The sequence below is a fragment of the Macaca nemestrina genome, chromosome 3 (genome assembly GCF_043159975.1).
Source record: "Macaca nemestrina isolate mMacNem1 chromosome 3, mMacNem.hap1, whole genome shotgun sequence".
Taxonomy (NCBI): domain Eukaryota; kingdom Metazoa; phylum Chordata; class Mammalia; order Primates; family Cercopithecidae; genus Macaca; species Macaca nemestrina.
Genome location: NC_092127.1, coordinates 38,088,806 through 38,103,322, shown reverse-complemented (window position 1 = coordinate 38,103,322; position 14,517 = coordinate 38,088,806). Strand labels below are relative to the sequence as shown.

The 14,517-nt window shown below is 36.9% G+C and overlaps 1 protein-coding gene across 9 annotated transcripts in view; it reads left to right on the top strand.

The window, feature by feature from the left end:
• Window positions 1–14,517, top strand: part of FHIP1A (FHF complex subunit HOOK interacting protein 1A) — a 277,030-nt gene that overhangs the window by 178,768 nt on the left and 83,745 nt on the right. For all 9 annotated transcript variants that reach the window (XM_011710586.2, XM_011710589.3, XM_011710587.2 and 6 more), the window contains 2 exons: window positions 8,101–8,259; window positions 10,092–10,178. In XM_011710586.2, coding sequence (XP_011708888.1) covers window positions 8,101–8,259; window positions 10,092–10,178 — 246 coding nt within the window. The remainder of the gene's footprint in view (window positions 1–8,100; window positions 8,260–10,091; window positions 10,179–14,517) is intronic.

Sequence of the window (14,517 nt, the reverse complement as noted above, 5' to 3'; positions counted from 1 at the left end):
TCTTGCTGTGTGGTCCATCTATTGCACTCCTTGATATTTACCTAAAGGAGTTGAAAACTTATGTCCACCCAAAAACCTGCACATGGATGTTTATAGAAGCCTTATTTATAATTTGCAAAAACTTGGAAGCAAACAAGATGTCTTTTAGCAGGTGAATAGATAAATAAAGTGGGGTTATATGCAGATAATGGAATATTTTTCAGCTAAAAAGAAATGAGCTGGTAAGCCATGGATAGATATGGAAGAACCTGAAATGCTTATTACTAAGTGAAAGAAGCCAATCTGAAAAGGGTGCCTACTGTATGATTCCAACTATATGACATTCTGGAAAAGGCAAAACTATGGAGACAATAAAAAGACTATTTTCTTCCCCTGAGCATTGGGGCAGGGTGAGGGGTGAATAATCAAAGCACACAGGACTTTTATGGCAGTGAAATTACTTTGTATGATACTAGAATGGTGGGTACATGTCAATATACATTTGTCCAAACCCATAGAATGTAAAACACTGAGTGAGCGCTTATGTAAACTATGGTTTTGGGGGTGACTCTACTACGTCACTGTGAGTTCATCAGTTGTAACAAATGTAGCCCTCTGGTAGAGGATATTGATAATCAGGGAGGCTGCGCATGTGTTGGGGCAGCGTGTATGTGGGATATCTCTGTACCTTCCTCTCAGTTTTGTTGTGAACCTTAAACTGCTCTAAAGAAAACCTCTTAATAGCAGTTTTGAGAGGGAGCTATACGAGGTTTGGGTTTTAGCTTATTTGAATTGTTTAATTCAGTTGTGTAATTCTGCTGTTAAAGGAGAGCAGATATTGTAACAAATCAAAATATTCAGGTGGTTCACTTGATCAATATGCAAAAGGCAATTTAGAAAATACCATTTACAAGAGCAACATAATCATAAGGTATCTTGAAATAAATCTAACAAATACATGAAAGGCCTTTGTGGAGAAAATTATAAAGGGCATAAAAGATCTAAATAAATGGAAAGCTCTACAGCCTGTAGATACTGTACAGATGAGACATTCCTGCAAATTAATCTATAAAGTTGATGCAATTTATGTTTTAAAAACTTTTTATTGTAAGAAAAAGTAAAATACAGAAAATTTAAAACACTAAGATGAACAGTGTATGCACACCACCTAGATTCAAAGTTGTTAATATTTTGCCATTCTTTGGTATTTTATGCTTTTATTTGTTTTTGTTGTACCATTTGAAATTAAGTTACAGATGTTAGATACTTTAGTCTGTATTTCCTATGAATGGGGACATTCTCCCACATAACCACAATACTGTTATTATACCTAAGAACATTATACAATAATTCCTTAATACGATCTAGTATCCAGTTCTCCCATTATGCCCCAAATTACTTTCATAGCTTTTTTCTCCCCCTTTGTAGAGTCCAATAAAAGATACACATCTAGCTATCAGGTCTCTTTAGTCTCCATTAATATAATAACAACCTGCCACTTTTCTTCCCCATGACATTGACTTTTTAAGAGACCAAGCCATTGTCTTATAAAACATCCCCACATTCTGAGTTTGATTGTTTCTTGTGTAGTTTGACTTGTCCCTAACCCTGCGTTTCCTACAAATTGGACTTAGATCTACACGCCCAGTTAAATTTAGGTTAAATATTTTTGGCAAGGATACTTTACAAGTGATGCTATATACTTTTTGCATTACAGCAAGGGGCCTATGTTAAGTTATTCCACTATTGGTGATGCAATGAGACCCCAGTTAATACTTATCAGAGTAGTAAGTATTAAGTGGTAACTGTGTTGTCAAGAGTGTGAAAACAAACAAAAAAAAAGAACTTTTGAGAATATAAATTGGCATGGTAACTCAGGAAAGCAGTATGGCAATGTTTGGTAAACCTGAATATTTGCATACCGTGTGATCCTGCAAATTCCCTTCTAGATATCTGGCCTGGAGAAATCTGGCACTTATTTACAAGGATACATATACAAAGATGTTCAATAAAACAGTGATTTGAACAACAGAAAAATAGAAGTACGTGAAGTGAAAGATAAACTGGTTTATTCATACATCAGTGGAATACTTTTCAGCATTCAAAGTGTATGAATAGTGTACTGTCATGTAACTATGTGTATGAACAGCAGTAAATCAAAAAACATATTGAGTTATTTATTTATTTATTGAAACAGAGTCTCGCTCTGTCACCCAGGCTGGAGTGTGGTGGCGTGATCTCGGCTCACTGCAACCCTGCCTCCCGGGTTCAAGTGATTCTCATGCCTCAGCCTCCCGAATAGCTGGGACTACAGGCGTGTGCCACCATGCCTGGGTAATTTTTTGTATTTTTAGTAGAGACAGAGTTTCACTGTGTTGACCAGGCTGGTCTCGAACTCCTGACCTCAAGTGATCTGCCCGCCCGGCCTCCCAAAATGCTGGGGTTACAGGCATGAGCCACTGTGCCGCCTAGAGTTTACATAAAATTTTAAAACGCAGAATCTTAGTGTATGCTGTTTTTTGGATACATGTGTATACAGTAAAAGTACAAAACAACCGCAAGGATAATAATATATGCGAAGTTCAAGACTGTGACTTTCTGGGGGTGAAGGAAGGAGAAGGGATGGTAATGAGATTGGAGTGGGGTGTAGTTCTATTTCTAATTTTTATTGTTTGAAAAAATCAGAGTGTTCTAAAGAAATTTTTGCAGAATATTAAAATCTGTTAAGTCTTGGTGATGGGTTTCTATTATGCTTTGTGTATTTTTGATATTTCATAATTAAAAAATTTAAATATATTATGACAAGAATGGACCATTTTAAATGTTTAGATTTCTATTTAACTGTGTCATAAGCAGGTTTTAGTTGAGTGTTGCTTTTATAAAAATGTATTTTAAAACACTGTACAGATCGTTAAAGTTGGAGTGAAAACAACATCTCCAGCTGACCTTGTTTGCTAGAATGGAACACGAGCTTCATTGTGTTAAGTTGCCCCTTAGGATAGATCCCATAATCTCATTTGTACCCAGTTTTCTATAATTACATCTGACAACGTAATTAAAAAAAAAAGGCCTCTTTATGTTGAAGATAAAAGCATACTCTATTAACCATCCAGCTAAGGACCACAGTTGACAAAAAGATTTCTCTAATTAGTATGATTGTCAAAGCGTGTTAGCATCAGGCTGTTGGAAAAGTAATGACTCTTTCAGGAAATTGGACCCCTTTTGTAAACCTTTACTGTTATAGTTGATAGGAAGAGCTTGCTGGTTCTGCTGCCTCATAACTCAAGATGTGCTTTCCCAGGAAAAGAAGGAGAATGAAGATAATCTAGGGAACAATTTGGTGCCAACAAAAGGGGACTAAATGACCCTGTCACTTTAAAAAAAAAAAAATAAATATTGACTGTTAAGCCCATGCCACTGTTATATACTGGCAAATGTAGAAAACGGTGTATACGTAAATCAAGTAATGCAAATTAAAGCAAGCGACCTTTAGGTACACAGCCGCAGGTAGAATGTTATTTATCCCATATCCAAAATTTATGAGGCTTTTTATTTTGGCAAGTTGTATCAAATAGTCCCCACCAGGTGTTATGCTGCGAGCTTCAGACTAAAGCCATCTGCCAAAAATCTTTGTGTTTGCTAAAATTAACCAGATATCATTAGATGTTTAAAGTTAAACATTACTTGTTCACTGCTCTGTACATGTCTTCTTCCTTTTTTTCTTTTTTTTTTGTATGTCATCTTTCTTTCCTTCATTGGAAACATTTCTATGTGTAAAACATTATGCAAATCTTGGTACATGCATTATTTTCTTTAATCCTGGCAACAACTCAGTGAAGAAACGGAAATTTAGAGAACTTTAATAACTGCCTGTCAGTGGCAGACTCTGGTTCAAAACCACGTTTGTCTGATACTAAAATCCTTGGTCTCAGCAACTGCGTTGCTATACTGCTGCCAGGGAAGTTGTTTGCTTTTTTGTCTATTGTTATCCTTGTGGTTTTACATGTGATTTGTTTCTTTTAAAGAGATTCTTGAGGGAAAATAAGTGAAAAATAAGTGCACATAAGTGAAAAATAAGTGAAAAATGGGTTAATGCTTAATGTGTTGGGAATAAATAGAATATTTTGCAATTTTTGTGTGTGTGTGTGAATGGGAATCCAAGGATCAATAAAAGTCTAAAATACTGGATGGGAATTTTATTTTTAATGAGCTGTTGAATACATCTATGTTTAAACTTTTGTAATTTAATTCTAAGTTAAAAAATGAAATTTAAAAGTAAATAGAATGTTCTATTCATCTCTTAACCTAGAAAAGTTAGCTACAGACCTGTTGGTATCTTTCCTTTTCCTTGTCCTGTTCCCACAGCACTCTATATCCCCTTAGGTAGTAATTATCTTTCTTGCATTTATTGGTTTATCAGCCATATTCTCCATCTCTCCCGGTCTGCCTTGTTCACTAATCTTTCCCCAGGACCAATCTTGCGTATGTCTGGCCCACAGTCTGTGTTCTAGAAATATGTGCAGTCTGGGTGAATGGATCTGAACTCTAAGCACAGCCTAGGAAGGGAGGATATAAATACCATAAAGATTTAGAATCTTTTCCTAAGACTGTATAATACTCTTTATTCTGCAGAATATTTTCTCCTCTGTTTCTTTGCCATTCTGAAGGAGATAGCAGAGAAACTTTTTGTAGTGGCAGGAACATGACAGGACTTCCTGTTCAGCTGTCACTTCTGTACGGACAACGTCTTTCTGTCTTCTGGGAGTATCCTTGTGCATACAGAGTATCCTTCTGTACAGGGACTATCCTTCTGGATGGGCAGGCTTCTGTTCACATCTCAGCCATGCCCTTTCAGAATACTCATTTTAAAAAGTGAATATTACATATGTGTTATTTTTAATTACTGTCACTGATGTATGTAATTTGAAAATTAATGTTGCTGTAATTATATTGATATACTGAATAGTTATTCCCAGCTTTTTAGTCAGACAAATTAAGCCTGTCTTTATGAATTCATCTTCAAAGCCTCAAAGTGGTTAAGAAATCAGGAGTATGCAGAATTAAAGCCTTTGTTCTGTGGTTAATTTAGCAGGAGTTAGCAAATGTAATTGATTTTAAAAAATGTGGCATCAAGATAAGATTTCTCTTCGAGGAGAACTTTTGGTCTCTGTTCTCTTTTGCCGGAGATTTCTGATTTCTAAGAAGCGACTCATTTGGGTCACATTCAAAACTGGAATGAAAGTGTTTGTATGGGTATGTTCACTTTGAATAGGGGACATTCTCCTTTGGGACCACAGATGCCCTGATTTTTTAAAAAGAGGTAAATGTACTGTCTTGTTTACGGTTGTATTTTCTTAATGTAGTACCTGGCCTGAAGTAAGTGTTTGGTATTTCTTTTTTTAAGGAGTGAGTAAATGAATGAGTGATTAAAGGTTGCCAGGAACCAGGAAATAGAACAGAGAAATTTATATAATTTTTTGATTTCTCTAGTACTGAAATGGTTCATCTATTTGTCTCCCTGTCCTTTATACTCTACTGGGGGCTCCTATACCATCTCCCCCACCCCTCCTAGATCCTCCCATGACTTCATATGGTCTCTCCATGTTAAGACCTCCCCGACCTGTACTCTGTTGTTGAGTTGCGTATGTTATTCATGGGAAGGACTCCTAGCATCTGAAACTCAACATACCTGACTGGACAAATCATCCATACCTCCAGTGTGGACTGGAATGAACAAGTCTTGTTCTCCAGAACAAGTCAGGAGAGATGGAGAGGTAGGCAATACACTAATACATGCAAGAAAGATGATTGCTACACAAAGGCATACAGAGAGTGCTGTGAGAACAGGACAAGGGGAAAAGGGAGGCAACAATAGGTCTACAGATAATTTTTTTCCAAGTTTAACATCCCTAAGCCCACCCCTCCTCCTGACTTCCTGTTTGTGATGCCAGGCACTGTGGATTATTTTGTCATATCTCATCTGTCTAAATCTCCCTTTCCTTCTCTCTCTGGTTCATATGGCTTGAGGTCCTATCTACATGTTGACGGCTCCATCTCTAGCCCAGAGCTCTCTTTTAAGCATCAGCCCCACGTATCTGAATACTGGGCTCTCCATTTGGATGCCTCACACGCTCCTCATGTTGTCCTATAAAACCCTGCAGGATCTGATTCCCGTTCACCTTGCCAGCCTCTTTCTACCTGTAATTCTGCACTCTAACAATACTGCGCTTCTCTTAGTTCCTGGAGAATACCATCTTTGCTTTCTCCTTTGAGCTTTTGTATATGCTGTTTTCTCTGCTTGGAATATTCTTCCCCCTACTCTTTTTCTGGCTAACTTCTACTTACTCTTCATCAGCTTAGACATCACTTCTTCTGAGAATATTTCCTGCTGCCAACCCTCCAAATCTGAGTTAAGTCTTTTGTACACCCACAGCACTATATATTTTCTATTATGTATTCTGAGCATTTCTAACACTGTTTTAATTGCCTGTTAATCTCTCATTAGACAGTGAGATCAATGAGTATGTCACTATTTCTTTTCTGGGCCTGCCTCATTATATTTTCTTGAATGTTTCCATCTCATTCGAGGCCATTGTCACCTCAGGGTTTGTGCTAGAGCAAAGACTTTTGTAGCTGGCCTTTTTTTTTTTTTTTCTTTTTCTTTTAAGGCACTCCAGCTCTGTCGGCCAGGCTGGAGTACAGTGGGCCAGGCTGGAGTACAGTGGTCCAGTCTCAGCTCACTGCAACCTCCGCCTCCCAGGCACAAGTGATTCTCTCTTACCTCAGTCTCCTGAGTAGCTGAGATTACAGACTCATGCCACCATGCCCAGCTAATTTTGTATTTTTAGTAAAAACTGGGTTTCGCCTTGTTGGTTGGACTGGTCTCAAACTCCTGGTTCAAGTGATCCACCCACCTCAGCCCTGCAAAGTGCTGGGATTACAGGCATGAGCCACCACCCCTGGCCCCATAGCTGACTCCTTTGCATTCATTCTGTGCCATCCCTGGCCATCCTATACGTATCTAGCAAGTCAGGATCTCCAAGTTGCTGCTTAATTCAGTATCACTTCCCAGCTGGGAGGCCTCCAGTACTATGAAATTCATTGCTTCCCTGGTTTGATATTCCACAAAGTAAAATCAACAAGCACTCAGCATTAAGTGTGTTATCTTCTTACATTTCTGTGTCTATTAAAGGCATCACCATTTTCTTGGTGACCAAGTTGGGTAAGTTGACAGTTTTGAGGTATCCCACTTACCAAGCCCAAAGGCTGTCAGTTTAAATTAAGGAACAGAACAGTAAGGGAGGAAGCAAGCCCTAAGAGTATTGGATTAATGCCAGACTGATAGATGTCATGATTAGATCACCCTCATATCCACCTTCCATGTGATACTCAAATTTTATTTCCTCCTCTCTTTTCCTAGTGCTGATGCCTCCATGTAGACTCACTTTATCTCTGCTTGAATCTTGTCATTACATCTAACTAGCTGATTGCTGTCCCCCAATTCTTTCTCCTTGCTATTGTTTGTGAAGATCAAATGAGAAAATATATGTGGAAGTGCTTTCTAAACTACAAACGTGCAGCTGTCAGTCATGACCTCAAGCATGCAAGGAATTGCATGGAATCTTTCTCATAAAGCTCATGGTTCCAATGTATGTGACTTTCTGTCCTGGACCACCTCAAAACAGGGGATTCTCTAGGCTGGGGTATGTGCCTTCTCTGTATTTGCCCTTGATGTATTGTACTATAGGATGTTGTTTATGAATTTGTTCCTCTCCTGAATTTCTTGAGGCCAGAATAATGTTTCATTCATCTTTGTGTGTACTTCCCCTGCACCAAGGCCAGCATAGTGCCTGGCACATGAGAGATAAGCAACCCATACCAACTGTGTGTATATTAGCCAGATAGTTCTGGTATTGCTGTCCTTCTGCCAGAGTTGTTCTTCCCTGCTATCTCCACCTGTTTGCATCGTTTTTAGCTGGCTGATGGGCTCTTATACCTTTAATACCTTGCTACTTAAAGATATAGTTTTGGAAACATCAGCATTGGCATCACCTGTGAGCTGTTAATTGCAGGTTGAGAACTTTGGAAAAGCATTTATTTTGTTTTTATTTCTGAATACAGGTACTTGCAACTGGGCTCAGTGGTCTCTACTCTTCCCTGCCTACAAAGCTAGAAGAGAAAGGCGAGGAATGGCACTGCCTTCTGAAAGATGACTGGCTTCTACTTCCTTCTCTTGTCCAGTTCATGAACTCCCTGGAGTTTTGCAATGCAGTCATACAGGTACCAGAGCACGATGAAGGATCCCTTTGCTATATCTTCGTTCAGAGCACAAGCATTGCAAAGGATTAATTTAAAAGCATTCACTTTTTAAAATGTTAATAAATGTTTATGGAATATTGGTGCTTTACTTTAAGCCAAGTGAATGTCCTTGAATGAGTGAAAATGTTAGTTTGTAGGTTTCTGTAAGTTTTAACTGAGAAAAAGAAATGAGTAGATTTTCTTTATCTTCTTTATAAAAAGTGTTAATTCTGTTTTGATTATCTACTTAGCCATCAAAAAATAAGTTCAATGCCTGACTCATTAAATAGATATTTTTAGGTTTCTAAGTACTCCAGATTATACCACTTCTACTTCAAGGTCTTCTTGGGAATTTATAAAGGAGAACACTTTATTTTGCTTAATGGTGCATACTACATAAAGAATATTGTTATCCCAATTGAATTTAGAAGAAGTTAAGCATTTTCATTGAAACACAAATTAAATTTGCTTTGAAATTGGCCTGTTTGGGGGGGAAAAAAAACAACCACTGAACTCTTGTGTATTTGGCTTCTTGATTAGATTTTTACCTTTAGATTTCTTGTTACTGTTTTCAATAAAAATCAGATTTTATATATATTTAAAGATGTGGTAAGTTTTCATAAAAATGTTTTGTTCCATATAGCATAAATATTACCTTAATGTTAGATTTATTAAGAAATCAAGTTTTCTTTATAGTGATTGTAGGATGAAAAATGTTAGTTATAATCTGTTTATTTACCAAATAAAGAAATAGCCTCTGGAAGAAAATACAAGTAAATTATTTTAGTTCCATCTCATTTTTATTGCTAAGTCAAAGGAAGTTTTATTTATATATAAGAAAAATGGATTACATCTTATTTTTTCCTTTAATATTGAGTCTATCAACATTTTCTTGCAGTTTGTGGAAATAAAAAAGATGGAACTACTATTAGTTCTTCCCCAAAAATATATACACACAGAGAGATTATCAGTAATTTAAAGATCTAGCCTCACTTTCCTAGAAATTGTTTTTTACTTTGTTGTTTGACTTTCTTCCTCTTTTTCATTGTCATCTTTTTTAAGAAAGAGAAATAAAGCTAATAGGCATGGTAAGAACAGGGAAATTATATATTTCATACTGTATTTTGACATTGAAACCATATACTTTTAAGATTTTTTGTTTGGGGAAGACTACTGAAAAGGTTACTTATAAAAGATATTAGTAGAGGGTTATCCACACTAAATATATTTTGGAAATCAAATATGAGAAGTATTGTACCTCTGATAATGTTTTCTGCTTTTGAATATTATCTATTTTTCTGAAAATATTTTTAAATGCCTTTCTCTTTAATATAAGTGACTATCAGGAAATACATATTTAAAATGAGAAAATGTTTTCTGCCAGCAAAATAAATGTATTTAATTGTTCGCTTTGACAGTTATGCTTAGTTTTTAAAATTAGTTACAGGTTGAGATGTGATTTAGAAGAAAGTAAGGGGCAAAAATTAAACTTTCCAGTTTGTTAACTTTAATTTATGAATCCTTATACGTACTCAGTCTGTTTATTGTGTTTTTTCCAAACACACAGTTTAAAATTACCAATATTATGTTTGAAAGTTCAACTTCTGTGAATTTTAACCAAGCTGTTTATGCTGGAATAAGCTATTTGAAGGGGTTACATGACAGTATGAGGTCTGATTTGTTCTTTAATCACAGAATAAATGGCCAAAATTTGGATTTCCTTTTTGAGTTCAGGATGTACACAGAATTGTTTTGTTTTAAGAACTGAAGATTGAACTCTTTGCCTTTTTCTTGACTATCTGCATCTCTCTTAGGTGGCTCACCCCTTGATTCGAAATCAGCTTGTCAATTACATTTACAATGGATTTTTGGTACCAGTCTTGGCTCCTGCTCTCCATAAGGTCAGTGATTGGCTCATGTAATCTTCTGTCTCTATAATACAAGTGATGGACACTGAGGAGGGTAAACACAGTGTAACTGATTTGATGGTGACTTAAGCCTTATTTTTCTTCTATCTCTATTTCTTAACAATATCAAACACAGGTCTTAAAATGGCCACAGCTTAAACTGATGGGTTCTGTCTGGTGTCATAGAACACAGTATTGTGAGTGTCAAGTAGGATAGTCAGCCCAAAGGAATGTTGGCAGATAGACTCCGACTCTGTGCCTGCTTCGCTTTGTGGGTGGTGGCTACTTGGAACTGTCAAGCTGTCCTCCAAGGCTGAGTCTGTCATAGAAAATGCAAGGTATGCCGTGGGCATGGAGAGGAGCAGTAGTAGCACAAGTGCCATAGATTTGCTGTCTACTTAATAGAACATAATTTTTTATTGTAACAGTTTTGTGACAGCAAAAATTAAAGTGAAGCTGTCATTTTTCCTTCACTAAATAAAGTTAAGGTTCCATCAAAGGTTGGCTGTCTCATTAGCACCACTCTGATTTTCTTATGACTCTCTGATTTTGTATGATAAATCAACTGATATATTTTCTATTGTGAGCTGTCAGGCAACACCCCTGGGCCTAGAATTCTGATTTTTCATTTTTCCTTCACTAAATACAGAGACTTGTGCAGTATTTAGTTCAGGGAATCTTTGTCAAGATTTTGGAATCACACCTCTGGCAGGGACAGAAGCAAAGAGCAACTTGATCATATGTTGTTTTGATGGAATGCCCACCATTCTGCATCCTGAAGTTCAATTTCTACAGGCTTTTATTTTACAGAAGCCAAAAATACTTGATTATGGCAATGTTGAAACCTTGCCATCCAAGCTGATGGGGTTTCTGGTTTAGAGCAGATCTTGACAGAAGATGTTCATCTCTTACTATTTAGTGCCTCTCCAGCATAGTGGCCATGTTTTCCAAGCCAAACAGAGTACTTGGTTTGACTTAGATTTTTATGTTATTTCTAGGTTCGAGAGGTCATCTTTGATGTGGTTTAAACATAAAAATACTGAGGTTTCCATGTTATTTTAGTAGTTTATGGCCGCAAAAGAACCAAGTCTGTGAAATTAGATCTCTCTTGGAAAATAAGGGATTAACTTTGGAAAATACAGAACTTGTATTTGTTTCTAGGTTAACTTTGTGTTTGTCAGTATTTCATTGTTCCAGGGATGGAATGGGTATCTTGCATTGAAGATCTCTAAACCTCTGCATGGAAGAATTTTCCTCTTTGGAGGAACACAAGAGTGCTATAGAAATTCTCTGGCAGTAATTTTCCATATATACTCTCACACATTTAGACTTTTTTCTTCATTTGTTTCCATCCTTTTCCTCATTGACCTATTGACATAAAATAATTTCCTGTCATTATTATAATAGTGATAATTATTATAATTACTATTTGTTCAGGAAATTTTATGTTATTATAATTAGCACACTTTAGTGTTACAAACATTAGTGATAGCTCTTTATCCATAATTGAGGATGAAAACCACCTCAGAGAGCTGTTACGAGGATCTTACTGGTCACCCCACGCTTCTTCTTCATAGCACTTAGCACAAGTGGAGTTAAATCATTACGTGTGCTATTACTTGCTTAATGTCTTCTCCACAGTGGTATGTACACTTTTATGTATGGCATATTATCACATGTGTTTTGTTCACTGGGATATCTCCAGTGCTGAACACGGTACCTTAGACTTAGGAGGCTGAAGAAACAACACACCAATGGAACGCATGTTAAAGTACCTTCCCAGATAGTGGTTTGTAAGAGAATAATAGCTAACATTTGATCTAGCACTTTATATGTATTATGTAATATCCTCAGTTGTGCCCATAATTAAAATATGAGAGTTTTAAAACCATAAAGTTAATACATGCTTATTGTAAAAATAAAAAAGTCAATGCTGAATATGTAAAATGAAAAGCGAATGTTACTGTATTAGGTTTGAATTTCCAACCCCTAATTCCGATTTCTTAACTTGTATCCATTGCAGACAATTTCTCTCAGGGCTATATAGCAACTAGGGAAACAAAGATGGATTTTTTCCTTCTTAATTAATTTTTCTCCCTGTTCTCCATCTGTTTTTTGTTTGTTTGCTTTTTTATCATTTAGAATGAACAGGGTTAGGGAGGGAGCAGGCCAGGGAAGGTGAACAGCCTCTCCTGTGGCTCTTGGCTCCCTATGTGGTTGATGAAGAAAGGAGCCATTTCACGAGTGGCAGGGCAGGAAATCAGAAGCACATGAACAAAGAAGTCTAGAACTGGATGTTTCTTGAGGGGTTCCCAGTGAGAGCAGTCATATCCTATATCCTATGTTTCCCCCTTTAATATGGGGAATGATGCCAAGAAGTCTGGGCTCAGGTCTACTGGAAGGGACTCCTGTCTGTGTTTTCTATACTCCATGTCCACTGCCTTGACATGAGCATTATTTTTTTTTAATTGTGTATTTATTTTTATTTTATTTTTATTATACTTTAAGTTCTGGGATACACATGCAGAACGTGCAGGTTTGTTACATATGTATACACATGCCATGTGGTTTGCTGCACCCATCAACTCGTCATCTACATGGGGTATTTCTCCTAATGCTATCCCTCCCCTAGGCCCCCACCCCCTGACAGGCCCCGGTGTGTGATGTTCCCCTTTCTGTGTCCATGTGTTCTTGTTGTTCAACTCCCACTTATGAGTGAGAACATGCGGTGTTTGGTTTTCAGTTCCTGTGTTAGTTTGCTGAGAATGATGGTTTCCAGCTTCATCCATGTCTCCGCAAAGAACATGAACTCATTCTTTTTTATGGCTGCATATTCCATGGTGTATTCCATGGTGTATATGTGCCACATTTTCTTTATCTAGTCCATCATTGATGGGCATTTGGGTTGGTACCAAGTCTTTGCTATTGTTAGTAGTGCTGAAATATATATATAATATATATTGTTAGTGTGCATGTGTCTTTATAGTAGAATGATTTATAATCTTTTGGGTATATACCCAGTAATGGTATTGCTGTGTCAAATGGTATTTCTGGTTCTAGATCCTTGAGGAATTGCTGCACCATCTTCCACAGTGGTTGAACTAATTTACACTCCCGCCAACAGTGTAAAAGTGCTACTATTTCTCCACATCCTCTCCAGCATCTGTTGTTTCCTGACTTTTTAATGATTGCCATTCTAACTGGCATGAGATGGTATCTCATTGTGGTTTGGATTTGCATTTATCTAATGACCAGTGATGATGAGCTTTTTAAAATATGTTTGTTGGCTGCATAAATGTCTTCTTTTGAGAAGTGTCTGTTCATATCCTTTGCTCATTTTTTGATGGGGTTTTTTCTTGTAAATTTGTTTAAGTTCCTTGTAGATTCTGGATATTAGTCCTTTGTCAGATGGATAGATTGCAAAAGTTTTCTCCCATTCTGTAGGTTGTGTGTTCACTTTGATGCTAGTTTCTTTTGCTGTGCAGAAGCTCTTTAGTTTAATTAGATCCCATTTGTCAATTTTGGCTTTTGTTGCCATTGCTTTTGATGTTTTAGTCATGAAGTCTTTGCCCATGCCTATGTCCTGAATGGTATTGACTAGGTTTTCTTCTAGGGTTTTTATGGTTTTAGGTCTTACATTTAAATCTTTAATCCATCTTGAGTTAATTTTTGTATAAGGTGAAGGAAGGGGTCCAGTTTCAGTTTTCTGCATATGGCTAGCCAGTTTTCTTAGCACCATTTATTACATAGGAAATCCTTTCCCCATTGCTTGTTTTAGTCAGGTTTGTTGAAGATCAGATGGTTGTAGATGTGTAGCATTATTTCTGAGGTCTCTGTTATGTTCCACTGGTCTATATATCTGTTTTGGTACCAGTACCGTGCTGTTTTTGTTACTATAGCCTTGTAGTATAGTTTGAAGTCAGGTAGTGTGATGCCTCCACCTTTGTTCTTTTTGCTTAGGATTGTCTTGGCTATACAAGCTCTTTTTTGGTTCCATATGAAATTTAAAGTAGTTTTTTTCTAATTCTGTGAAGAAAATCAATGGTAGCTTGATGGGGATAGCATTGAATCTATAAATTACTTTGGGCAGTACGGCCATTTTCACGATATTGAGTCTTCCTATCCATGAGCATAGAATGTTTTTCCATTTGTTTGTGTCCTCTCTTATTTCCTTGAGCAGTGGTTTATAGTTCTCCTTGAAGAGGTCCTTCACATCCCTTGTAACTTGTATTCCTAGGTATTTTATTTTCTTTGTAGCAGTTGTGAGTGGGAGTTCACTCATGATTTGGCTCTCTATTATTGATGTGTAGGAATGCTTGTGATTTTGCACATT